Source organism: Neopsephotus bourkii, unplaced genomic scaffold (assembly GCF_033783945.1).
Source record: "Neopsephotus bourkii isolate Nb327-2 ecotype Australia unplaced genomic scaffold, CSIRO-AGI_Nbou_v1 NB_330, whole genome shotgun sequence".
Classification (NCBI taxonomy): Eukaryota; Metazoa; Chordata; class Aves; order Psittaciformes; family Psittacidae; genus Neopsephotus; species Neopsephotus bourkii.
In genome coordinates, this window is record NW_026900838.1 from 2,206,192 (window position 1) to 2,218,750 (window position 12,559).

A 12,559-nucleotide genomic window follows, 5' to 3' on the forward strand; every position below is an offset into this window, starting at 1 on the left:
GGAGTCCAGCTAACAGAGCATGAAGATTTACAAGGCTCTGGCTGGGGCCTGTGACTTCTCTTATCTGGTTTGTTTTCTCTTGCCATCCTCCAGCTGCCACTAATGTGGTCCTCACTGTCCAGCTGGTACTGTCGGGTGGATGCCTTTTCCAAGGCAACCATTAATCTGTCTCTGTCAATTGCTCATCTGGGAATACATATATGCAGGGGAGCAGGAAGTGATTCTCCTTGCAGTTCTCTGTAGCTTGACCATTTGCCCCAGCTCTGTAGTCTGATAGTGTTTTACAAAGCCCATGTAGCCTTGGGTCCAGAGGCTTTGAAACGATGTATAACCAGTAGGGCTTACCTGGGTGAGTAGCTGCCTCCAAGTGATAACAATGACACCACATTGCAATCCCTGTCATGTGCTTATGACAAAATAGGGAGATATTTTCCACCTCATGTTCCTGCACGCCACATCTACATGTCTTCGAAATACTTCCAGGGGTGGTGACTCAGCCACTTCCCTGGTGGGTACAGGTGTCCTGAGTAAGCAGTGCCTTTGGATGTGGTGTATGCAATGACCACTTTTATGCTGCTTTGCTGTGTAATGTTTAGTGCTCTCCTCAGAGTCTCGGTGTTTGCCAGCTAGCCCTTTCACAGGCCATACCCATACCGAAGGCCATATCCAAAGATGGATGGATAAAATCTTGCTCTCAATAGGGAGTAGGGAAGAGGTTCCTTTTGGAGAGAAGAAGGAAGTGATGTTATCCATATGGGTGTGATTAGGCATCATAGTTAGGGCATAGACCTTTGGCTACTATAGTAATTTATTCAGCAGAGTATTGTGAGAGCTAAGACTGCTAATATATCATGCATATGTGTATACTTGCATGTGCATCCATGTGCACACCCATCCGCTATGCACATGCTGTGCGTATGTGTCCCACTTATATTACTAGATGACTGGAGCAGCTTTAAACACAGAAGAACCTTAAAATATTTAAAGGCTAAAAAAAATGGTTATTACAAGGTTAGCATTCAGATATTTCTTTAAAATGATAATGACAGCTATGTGTCACACTGTTTTGAAGAGGAAATGCAGTGCTGGGGTTTTGGTGGGAAAAGGTCCAAGTAAGCATGGGATTTCATCTCTTAATCCACAGGTGGCACAATGTTAAATGGTGATGGAGGAGCTCCAGGAGCTCAGGATTTCCTGAAAAATAAAGGTCAGTAAAAATTTCAGGATGTGATAAAGAAATGTACTTGCCAATTACTGTTAAACGTTTATTTTTTTTAAATAGTGTATGTCAATCTGCTTGTAGCAGTCACTAGTAGACTGAAAATTCACATTATCGTCATGTAAGGCAACTATATTGACTAGGGCATGATACGAAAATGAACTGTATAAATACTTCTCTTCAGTATTTTCTTTGAAGACAGATCAAATTTGGCTGTGTTTTCTGAATCAATATGCACTTCTGTAAATGCGTACAGAGATAGTTGTATGCATGGCTTTGGAGAAAATTCTAATATGTGTGTATGTGGCTTGAAACTTCTTAACACCCACCAGTGTTCACAACACTCACATACACAGACATACAAAGACACCCATTTTACTTACATTTTTATCACTGTGTGTGACCAATTGACACAGGCACTTTATATGTGCTTATGCATACCACATCCCAAGTCTGCAGTGTCTGGTCTCCTAAACTATAGTCTACGTAATACACCATCTGCCTGCTGTGCTCTCTCAGTGATAAAACACATTTCTAATGATATATGAATGGTGAGCAAAAAATAATTGCAGTAGTGTTAGGCTGTTGTGTAACTAACTAAACTGCAGTCCAGTATGTTCAACTTTTTGTCACGGAATTGTTGCTTAAAATACTAAAATAACAATGGGTAGAAAGGTCAAAAAGTATTTGTTTACCTGAAGCTCTTACAACTAGGAACTTATATTAGGTCATTCAGATGTAATGTTATCACTTTTAGAGTGAATTGGAAATAACTTTTAACATGTTCAGTAACTTCTTATTTGGGGACTATTGGGTAACTTAGAGCACTGTTTAGAAGTTCTTGAAGTCTAAGTTTTGTTTGAAGGGCTTGTAACCTGTAACACAGTCTTTGTGCATCTTTCCTTTTACAGAACTGACAACTGTTCAACAAGCCATGTCTGATGTAAATCACGGTTATGAAGATTTGGGAGTTTTATTGAAGGAAAAGATTTCAGAACTAGAGAGTATGCTTTCAAAAATGCAGAATATTCAGGAAGAGTCCACATCAATGATGCAGTGGTTGCAAAAAATGGACAAAACTGCATCAGATTGGGAAGCTGCTCCAACTGATAGTGAAATGGTTAAAGCCCAAGTTGAGCAACATAAGGTGCTTTGTGCCTTTAAAAAATACTCTTTCTTGCAGTTACTGGGCAAATTGTATTTGAATAACTTATATCTCAGCCTAGCTTAATGTTGCAGAGGATATTTAAATGATCCTAGTAAGCATGCCAATCAGGCTTAGAGCAAATCTGGCAAACTGTGTCAGTGGAGTAAAAGGAGCACTGTGTCAGAGAGGAGTCATGTAGGTCAGAAAATAATAATTTTGGAGGCCAATTTAAATAGGTGAGGCTGTATTGATTATGCAGTAAACTTTTTTGATCTCTTTACTGGTTTAGAGATATATACCAGGTTGCTTGTAAGATCTGAAGAGCTGTATCTATCCAAAAGCTATTTCTGCAGCTGCTGGTTCACTGACACTCCACAGACCTCCCAGTCGCTGCAGCTGTAGTGGCTTATGTCTGTTCCAAGGCAGTGTTTCTCTTCAGCAGCCATGTTATGCTTGTTAAGTTATATAGCTGCACAATAATCTCCTCCCTGTTTTTAATTGATAGAAGAAAAGCACTGAATCAGCAGTAAGCTTCTGTCCTGTTTCAGCATTGGAGACATATGCTTTTCTGGCAACGAAGGGCAATGTTTACATGTATAAAGGCTGATCTGTAAAGGGTAATCTGATCTGTAAGGGATAGAGAAAATTTTTCCGTGAATGTGGATAAATAAGGACAGAATTTGCTTCAGCTGAGGTTCTTCTTTTATATTTGGGGGGGTCACCTTTAAAAAGTAAGCTGAACAGCTACCAGCTTTCCTCAGACTTGGATTACATTCAGGCCTAAAATTCAGACTAGATGTAGAAGAAAGCTAGCTCCTTATTTTTCAACAGAGAATGTGCAAAGCTAACATAACCATCTTACTCCTGGTGTAGTAGTAGAGAAGTATTCACAGTTGGAAAACTGAGTGAGTGCTTAGGCAAAGGTCATCCTTCTGAAGCAGCTGGACCTTTTACTAATTTCTAAATCAAGCACAGTTTGTTCAATGTTTCTTCCTGTAGGTTTTAGATAATTAAAATGTAGCTCCACAGGGCAAGCTTTGTTACTTAAAAATACGCATGTAAGAGCCCTTTGCGAGGCATGTAAGGACGGTTCTTTCTTCAAGAACAGCATGAATTAGGAATTGCTGGGGCATCTCGGTCACTTTAAGCTGTGGTGGTCATTAACTATAGTTCTATATGAACTACAAGAAGCAGTGTATCTGTGGTAGCAGGAGTTCCACTGAGGTAAATGAGGCCACACCATGCTCCTCTCTGCTGGCGCTAGCTGAGTTATTTCTGCTGTGAACTGTACTGTGTGTTTGTCAGTTTGTCTTTCGTACAAGAAGGGAATCCAAGTATACGTGAATATGATGAGACCTAGTAGATCTTATTTGTTTGAATTCTTCTAGTTCTGTTATTTGTTCAAATTAAACAATAATTGTTACTGTAGTTTAAATCTGTCAGATTTTCTCTCCCCAAAAAGCCATGACCAGCAACGTATGCTATTATAAATTGTTTTGAGAGTCATAGCAGAAAAGTAGGGTGGATGCATTAGATACTTATTATCTTCATGCTTAGCATCTCAGTATTACGGACTTCAAACTTTACACTTTACTCTTCTTCTTTAGTCTTTTATTTATTTACATATTTTATCACTTGAATTTGCAGCTTTTTGAAACTGAATTAAAGCAAAGTGCGAATAAAGTGCAGGAACTGAAGGACAAAGTGACAGAGCTGTTGGAGAAGAACCCCGACTCTCCTGAGGCACCTAAGTGGAAACAAACACTGGATAAAATAGGTACTTCAGTAAAGCTGTATTACAGCTCAGACTGATTTAGAAGTTGGTTCATTCTGAGTTTTTTAATGTATTAGCAATCATTACTATTTTTAGTATCTTACTCTCAATTTTTGGGGAAATAACTCCCTTTACAAGAGTGTAGATCTGGAGTAATTACACATATGTCCATGGTTTTGAATTTATACTGCAATTGTGAAAAGCTATAGGTTGATGCCCTGTTTGAGAAGGATTTCTCTTTTTCGAACAGTGTGCAGCTAAAACTCAACTGCTCAGTTTCTGCTTGAAAACTGTAAAGTTTCTTCATGTAAAGAACAGTTTGAGTTCTTGGTAATGCTCTTTTTCATGCTTTTTTCCCATGCACTGGTGGCTTTTGTCATTTTGTGATTTTGGTGGCTTTTTGCCATTTTCTAAAATTGATTCCATAAATTTTTCTCTAAAAAATGGAAATTACCATTTCTGTACAACAGATTTCGAGATACTGCTGTGCATAATCATCATGATCTTCTAAAAATTCTTCTTAGGTTTGTAATATTTTAAATAATTCATAGGTCAGTCTTGTTTCATACTGAAAAGCATTTCTATAGCTACACCAAGAATAATTTTAAAGCTGAGAATTTTTCCGACCTCTCCTGTTTGTAAGTGAAACTCTGAAATGTTTAAGTAGCAGGTAAGGTCTCCAAAAGAACTTGAGTAGTGTTGAAAGGGAATACCTATAGAATGCACAGAGGTCAAAGACAGGGGAGTGGCAAAAAAACCCTGAAAAAACAGGGGTGAAATTCAGGGACAGTGAGACTTACCAAAAGATCAAAGCCGAATGAGCAAGCACTGAGTATCACAGAGTATCACAGAGGAAATGCGGAGGTTACAAGACCATAGATTGGCCTAGGTGTGAACCTAACCTGACACAGCACTTTTGAAATAGGTGTGCGCAGAAGTATTCTCATTGCCTATCACTAGGTACCTGGTTTAGATGTCTAAATGAGGCAGTTAATCTCCACCGGCTCCTAATATAGATGTTTAAAAGAGGTGTGTGCTGTTTCAGAGGGCTGCTCAGAGTAGAAGCTTAAATTAGGGCTTCTGCTCACCCCTGTAAAGGTGTCTGCTTCTTTTTACTGAATAAGCAGAAAGATTTGTCTATCTAAATCAAGCAGCTAAGTTATAACTGAGTACAGCCCTTTGGCTTTTACATTATTTGATACCAGTGCCTGAATTTGGTGGCATTTCATTTTGTAATATTCTAATCCCATTTTATGACACGTTGTATATTCATTGCTCTAAAAGTTCCATATGTGGCTGTGCTAAACTGCAGACCTTCATCCAAGTGTATATGGATCTGACTGTTAAAAGATGTATTTGCTGAGTCACTGCAATAAGCCATCTGGAGTTAATAAGCAAGAAGCCTTATTAGAGAGCTCTATGTTTCATATCTAGTCTGCTGTCTGACAACCCATCTGCTAGAATGTGCATGCAATATGTTAACATTATTGTTGTTAGATTCCAAATGGAAAGAACTCAATCAAGTTGCATCTGAAAGACAACAAAAACTAGAGGAGTCTTCAAATTACCTGACCCAGTTCCAGACAGCAGAAACTCAGTTAAAACACTGGCTTGTGGAAAAGGAGCTAATGGTCAGTGTGCTGGGACCGCTATCAATTGATCCTAATATGCTCAATACACAAAAGCAACAAGTTCAGGTGAGTAGTGCCAGCATTCATTTTTGATTTAAGTTTCCTCTGCTTTTTTGCTCCTAGCAAAGTACTGATTTGCATCTGGATAGAGTACAGTGAAGTTAGTATGAGACTTTACCTTTTTTTATCAGCAAATACCAGCTTAAGTCCTACTTGACTACAGTAATGACAAGAAAAAATTATCATAAAAGTGAAGAGAGATCAGAACAACTAAAGGAGATACTGATCTTCTGATACAATTTTTTTTGTTTGCCCATACTGTAGTTTCTCTGTAGTCAAATGTAAATGTTCCTTTGAAGTTTTATTAATTTGATTGTGTATGTTACATTTTATGGTCAGTCTTCATATACAGTTGATGTTGTAGAACTAGCTTATTGAGATCTTATTCACTTGGTTGTGCCAGTAGCTAACAAAACAATGAAGGCAAGTGAAATGCAGTACTGTGAGTAGATATGGAGCCAAGAGCATGAAAGACTAAAAGTATAATGAAATATACAGGAATACAGCCAACTGCAGACAAAAGAAAGAAAAGTGGACAAAGTTGCAGAAACTAGAAATGTTAATTTCAAACATTTATAGTGCTGCCAGTTATTTTAAACTGTGATAAGAAATAACATTTTTATTTTGCACAAATATTATTAAAGCTGGCATATCAATATTGATTAAAATGAAGTGTTTAAAACATGAACTGTGTGTGTGAAATGAACTAATACTGTGTGAAAATGACTTAATATTGGTTTCTAAGTGCTTCAAAAATCTAGACAGCTGGCATAAAACTTTTGTGTATCACTTAACAGTCCTTGACAGTTAAATCTAACTGATCTAGAAAGAAAGGGTTTGGAATGTTGTGTAAAATAAAGGCATGATACTTGTCCCTTCTTCTGCAAGCACTGTGACTTACTGACTAAAAATAAAAAATTCTGGGAAGCAGTGACATCAACTTTAAAGTTCTTACAGTGCACATTGTCATTTTGTGAATTATTCAAATATCCTGTGTGCTATAATAATACATTGCAACATAATGTTATAATATGCTTTCTTTGAAGTTCTATCTGAAGACAAATATTGCAACTGTCTGGGAAGGAAGGCAGTGCTTGAAACTAAACAGCAGTCATTTTACTTGTGTGTAGGAGATGCAATTATTTCACTGGCTTTTAAACTTGGGGATTGATTACTCAATAAGACAGTCTAGCTACTTCAGATTCCACAAGATTTTTGTCAGGAGCACTTTGCTTCTTTTTTTCATGAAGTTAAATGCTGTTTTAAATTTTTCTTTTTCCCAGATTCTGCTCAAAGAGTTTGACACCAGAAAGCCGCAATATGAGCAATTAACTATGGCTGGTGAAGGGATTCTGAAGAGACCTGGTGAACATCCACCCTCCCTTGAAATTGTAAAAGAGCAACTGACAGCTGTGGCACAAAAATGGGACAGCCTGACTGGCCAACTGAGGAATAGATGTGACCGAATTGACCAAGCCATTGTGAAAAGTACAGAGTATCAAAGTCTACTCAGAAGTCTGTCTGATAAACTAAGGGCCTTGGATAGCAAACTAAGCAGCAGCCTGGCTGTGAGTACACAACCTGATGCTGTGAAACAACAGCTGGAAGTTGCTAGAGAAATGAAGGAGGAAATAGAACAGGAAATGAAGAATATAAATGCAGCTCAAGCTCTTTGTGAAGAGCTATCCACACTGGTTGGAGAAGAGTATTTGAAAGCGGAACTTACAAGACAGCTAGATGGCCTCTTAAAATCGTTTAAGGATATTGAGCAAAAAGCAGGTTAGTATTTATTGAAGTAGAAATAGTAACTAAGGCATAAACTAAAGCATCACTTTACACAGATGCTGAGTGGGCTGTGTCTAATGTCAGTTCTTTATCAACCCCCAAGCAGTTGTACATTAGAATTTAGGAGAGTGCCGTTATCTTAAAAAGGTAAAAGGAATACTTGGGATCTCTAGTGAACAGTTTGGAAGAGAATCTGAAGCACAATAGCAGGGCTGCTTTTCTCATCTCTTCCTTCAGGTTCATTCTTCACTGAATTAGAATACCAAAAGAGGATTCTGTTCATTGAGCTACCTAACTGCATAGGTGCAGAGTGTAAGCCAAAACCGTATTTTGGAGCAAGGACCAGTTAAAGGCTTAGTGAAATGCAGTGGTAATTGTATAAAACTGCCTGTGACAGAAGGAGACTGGTAATAGAAAGCCTTCCTTGTGAACCGAAGAACTGAGCAAGTAATACACTGCAAGCAGTATTGTACTTTGTTCTCCCTAACAGCCTCAGTTTTAGCTTTTCAATTTCCTCTGGTCACAAGGAACTTCAAAGGATCTCCCTAAGAACATGTATTGCCTGCAGGCCATGAATTAGACACTGTTAGGCTAGATTACGTCATATTCCCTGTGCTTACACTTCATAAGACCATGAAACATGACTCTGTGCTTTTTACCCCTGAAGTCTGCCTGGACACAATTCATTTAGGAACAGACTAGCTAAACTCACCTCATTGGATTCATGTCCAAAAGTCTTCACTGCTCTGCTGTAGTACAGGCACAAGTCTGTCCCTTGCAAGAAACTTGGTTGACTTGGTTGTCTTCCATTCGAACACCACCCTTACATTAATGATCATTCATGATAGAATCAATATTAATTATTCTTTCTTCACTGAATACTAGCAGGTTCTGAGAATAAACCTCTGTGCTGTCTTCTCTTTTGTAGATAACCATGTTCAGCAGCTTCAGTCAGCATATGCAACTTCTCATCAGTTCCAGCAAATGTCTAAGGACTTTCAGGCTTGGTTAGGTAAAAAGAAAGAAGAGCTGAACCAGGCTCGTCCTGTGTCTGCCAAACTTGATACTTTGCAATCACTAATTGAAGAACAGAAAGATTTTAAGAAGACCATGACCAATCAGATTAGTTCATATGAAAGAATTGTTGCAGAAGGAGAACGTATCTTACAGAAGACTCAAGGAGCTGACAAAGCAGCATTACAATCCCAAATTGCTACACTCAGAAGTAACTGGGATGAAATTAATAAGCAGGTAAAAGAAAGACAAGATAAATTAACAGATTGTCTAGAGAAAGCTCTGAAATACAGGCACCATGTAGAAATTCTGCAGCCATGGATAGAGAAATGCCAAAGCAACCTGTGTGAATTAAAAGTTGGCATAAACCCTGTTGAAATAGAGAATTCTATTGTTCAGGTGAGGGCCTGGCAGAAAGACCTGGATAAACACCATGGGACAGTGGAGCTATTAAATAATACTGCTGAAAATTTGCTCAGTGCAAGTGAAACAGATAAAGAAATTGTTCAGGAGGAAACTAAGGTGCTGAATCAGAAAGTGAATGTGGTCACAGAAGAGTTACATAAGAAGAGAGAGTGCTTGGAAAACATGGCACAAAGGCTGAAACAATTTCAGGAGTCATCCAGGGAAACTGAAAAACAACTTAAAAGTGCCAAAGAACATCTGGAAGCTCACGACTCACTTGGACCTCAGTCATTCAGTAACAAACACCTGACAATGATGCAGGCCCAGCAGAAAGCCCTACAGGCTTTAAAGCCTCATGTTGATTTAGCAAAAAAGCTTGCCCAGGACCTGGTGGTAGAAGCATCTGATTCAGCAGGTGTTGCTGACCTTTTGCTCCAGGCTGAATCTCTGGAACAAGAATACACAGCTGTGAACCAGCAGGTTGAAGATAGGTGCTCGTTCTTAGAGACAAAACTTCAGGGAATTGGCCATTTTCAAAACAGCATCCGAGAGATGTTCTCTCAGTTTGCAGAGTTTGATGATGAACTTGATAGCATGGCTGCAGTGGGGAGAGATCTCAAGGTACTGCAATCACAGAGAGAGGACATAAAATGTTTCCTGAAAAAGCTGGAAGATCTTATCTTGAGTACTGAAAATGCTAATAAAAACTGTAAAATTATGCTAGCCACAGAAGCTGAAGCTTCTCCTGATCTTGTTGGTATAAAAAGAGACTTGGAAGCTTTAAATAAACAGTGCAACAAGTTACTAGACAGAGCAAAAGCCAGGGAAAATCAAGTGGAGGGTACTATTTGCCGTGTGGAGGAGTTTTACAGTAAGCTAAAAGAATTTTCCAGTCTGCTTCGGAGAGCTGAAGAGCACGAAGAGTCACAAGGTCCTGTTGGAATGGAAACAGAGACTATCAATCAGCAATTGAATACATTCAAGGTAGGAACATTTCTTTCTTAGTGCTACAAAGTATTCTACCACAAAGCAATTTTATTAAATATCATTGTGAAAGGAACTGGTTAAGTGCAGACCTTGAAGGAGTCTTATTTCACAGCAGTCAGTTCTACCTGTATGTTTTTAATCTGTTTTAAATGGGGTATCTTCTTGTGCTCCAGAGAAGCCTTCCTTCGCTATGGCTTAGCAGACATTGGAAACCTTGCATCACAGCTCGCAGGTGCTACCTCCAGTTCCCTCTTAAACTCCCCTCACTATCTTGTTTCCTTGTGCAGTCCATCTGCCGTTACTGTTTTTGAGAACTGCATATTGTCTCTGTTCTGAAGTCCATGTATTACACAAAGTTTCTTCTTCACTGTGGTGTGAGTTCTAGACTCCAGTGTTCACATACTAGCCCATATTCACTTTTCTCATCTGAGTAGTATATATTTTTTTTTCACATGTGTATAGGCTTCAGCATTTGTAGGTTTAAGACCTTTTGCCATTTTCTGTTCTAATACACTGGCCAATCTTACCTCCCTGAGTCCCACCCTTACCTAGAAATACCCTAGTAAGAAGAAATCAGGTAAAATAAGCCCCTTTTTATATTGGGAGTTTACTGTAGCTTACCCAAAATACACTTTGGAGCTTCTGTGTGTAGCTTTTTTAATATGCCAGTTAGCAATCTTTGTCCAGATCAGAAAAATCCATTGCAGTGATAGTGTGTTGATTGTGCTTTGGTACTGAAATGAGATAGATACTTGTTTAGTTTAGGTTACAATAAATGAATTTCCAGTGCTCACTGGAAAGATTTATAAACCCTGCAGTTGTAAGCAGTGTTTAAAAATGATCATAAATCTTCTAATGGCTATATAGTAGCACTGAATATTTTGCACTGCTTTAGTGTTGTTTCAGTCTAATATTGATTTAAATGTTTGTAAGACTCGTACATTAGTTCACAATTAATCATAAAAGCAAGCGTTCATAACAGGATTTGATAAACCATGCTGTTAAAAAGATGACCTTGGACAAACGTTATTACATGCTTGGCCCAACAGAGGGTGCATTTTGCTTGGTAAATTAAACCACATTAGAAAGGAAAAATAAAACTGCAAAGTTTGATCTGGGAATTTCCAATGCAAGTTACTGTGGGTTGCTATGATCTTTCAGAATGCATAAATAGAGACAAAAATCTTTAACAAATAGTTACACTATGAGAAGATTCCATTAGACTGGGAGGATTAAAATTGTATGCCAGTCTGTCCTAAGAAGTCTATCTCAATTTAAAAGAAAAACAAATGGCTTATTTATATATATATGTATGGTTAGTAAAATACTTTGGATATTGGAAAAGAGCAAAAGCTCCTGCTGTGATTACTCTTGCTTACACTGACTGTACAGGATTTCAGTTGTAGCCAATTTGTGATCTCTTACCACATTCACTACATTTTCAAACATTAGGTCTTTGTGTGTCTATGGGTGTGTTTGTATATATGTATAGCTATCTTTTTTTGGCTACAAAGAACAATGCTTTTAGGGGGAAGCAATCCGAAGCGCCAGCAGTAGAAGAATCCAGTTCCCTGTGCATTGTCTGAGTGTTGTACTTCATTAGGGCTTTGGAAAAGATGCAGTAATTCCACAGTTCAGGAGTGAGAGCCTTCTCTGGTCTGTGCAGACCTGGAGGGAGACAGTGTCCAAAACATAGAACCAAAGAGCTTGTATGTTAAATCCCAAAAATCTGAAGAAATGTAAAGGAGAAGAGTGGTACTGGCATGTTTATATCCAGAAGCCTACTCCAGGATTTTATTTATATTAGATATTTATGAGCTTAGAAATGTGTTTTGCTTGAAGCAACTATTTTAGGCCATGCTTTTGCTTATGAGTGAAAACACAATGCCATTAAACAGGAGGTGAAAAATGATGAAAAGGTGAAGGGGTTGTTTGAATAAGCGATGAGGAAATGGAGGAATAAAGAAGCAGAAGGTGAGCCTTTGAAGAAATGAAATAGGAAGACCAAGAATGGAAAATTTTACTACATGAAGGTGATGAGGTAGCAAAGGGATACTTAGAGCAGGAGGATAAGGGTCAATGATTACTCTGCTAATATTCAGTGTGAGTGCTGCTGGGGCACAGGAAAATTACAGTTGGTAATGTACCTCTTCATATTCTTTACCCTCCCAGAGAGCAATTTCACCTGAGGCAGCAAACTGTAGGGAGTCTGGCTCCCACAAATCCTGCTCCACTTGCGGTGTATTTGCTCACATGTTTGTGCACGTACGCAAACACAACCTGAAAATGCGGCTGTGGCCACAAAACCACAGTCTGGCTCCTTACAGCTTTAGGTTCTGCAGTCAAGTACAATCAACTTCTGTGCCTCACGAGTAAAGCAAAAGAATTGTTCCTTGGTAGATAGATTTATTCACGTGAAATCTTCATTCTCTTCAGGAAAGGATCTTGTATAATGGGCCAAAGGTGGTTTTTGTGGTTTGACCAATTTTTATGTACAAAGAGTTAGAGCTTTGTGAGTCTTCTTGGCATGACATTAA

The 12,559-nt window shown here is 38.5% G+C and overlaps 1 protein-coding gene across 11 annotated transcripts in view; it reads left to right on the top strand.

The window, feature by feature from the left end:
- DST (dystonin) overlaps nt 1-12,559 on the top strand; it is a 293,848-nt gene that overhangs the window by 208,174 nt on the left and 73,115 nt on the right. For all 11 annotated transcript variants that reach the window (XM_061347863.1, XM_061347864.1, XM_061347867.1 and 8 more), the window contains 6 exons: nt 1,145-1,207; nt 2,131-2,366; nt 4,014-4,143; nt 5,638-5,837; nt 7,115-7,610; nt 8,545-10,019. In XM_061347863.1, the coding sequence (XP_061203847.1) occupies nt 1,145-1,207; nt 2,131-2,366; nt 4,014-4,143; nt 5,638-5,837; nt 7,115-7,610; nt 8,545-10,019 (2,600 nt within the window). The remainder of the gene's footprint in view (nt 1-1,144; nt 1,208-2,130; nt 2,367-4,013; nt 4,144-5,637; nt 5,838-7,114; nt 7,611-8,544; nt 10,020-12,559) is intronic.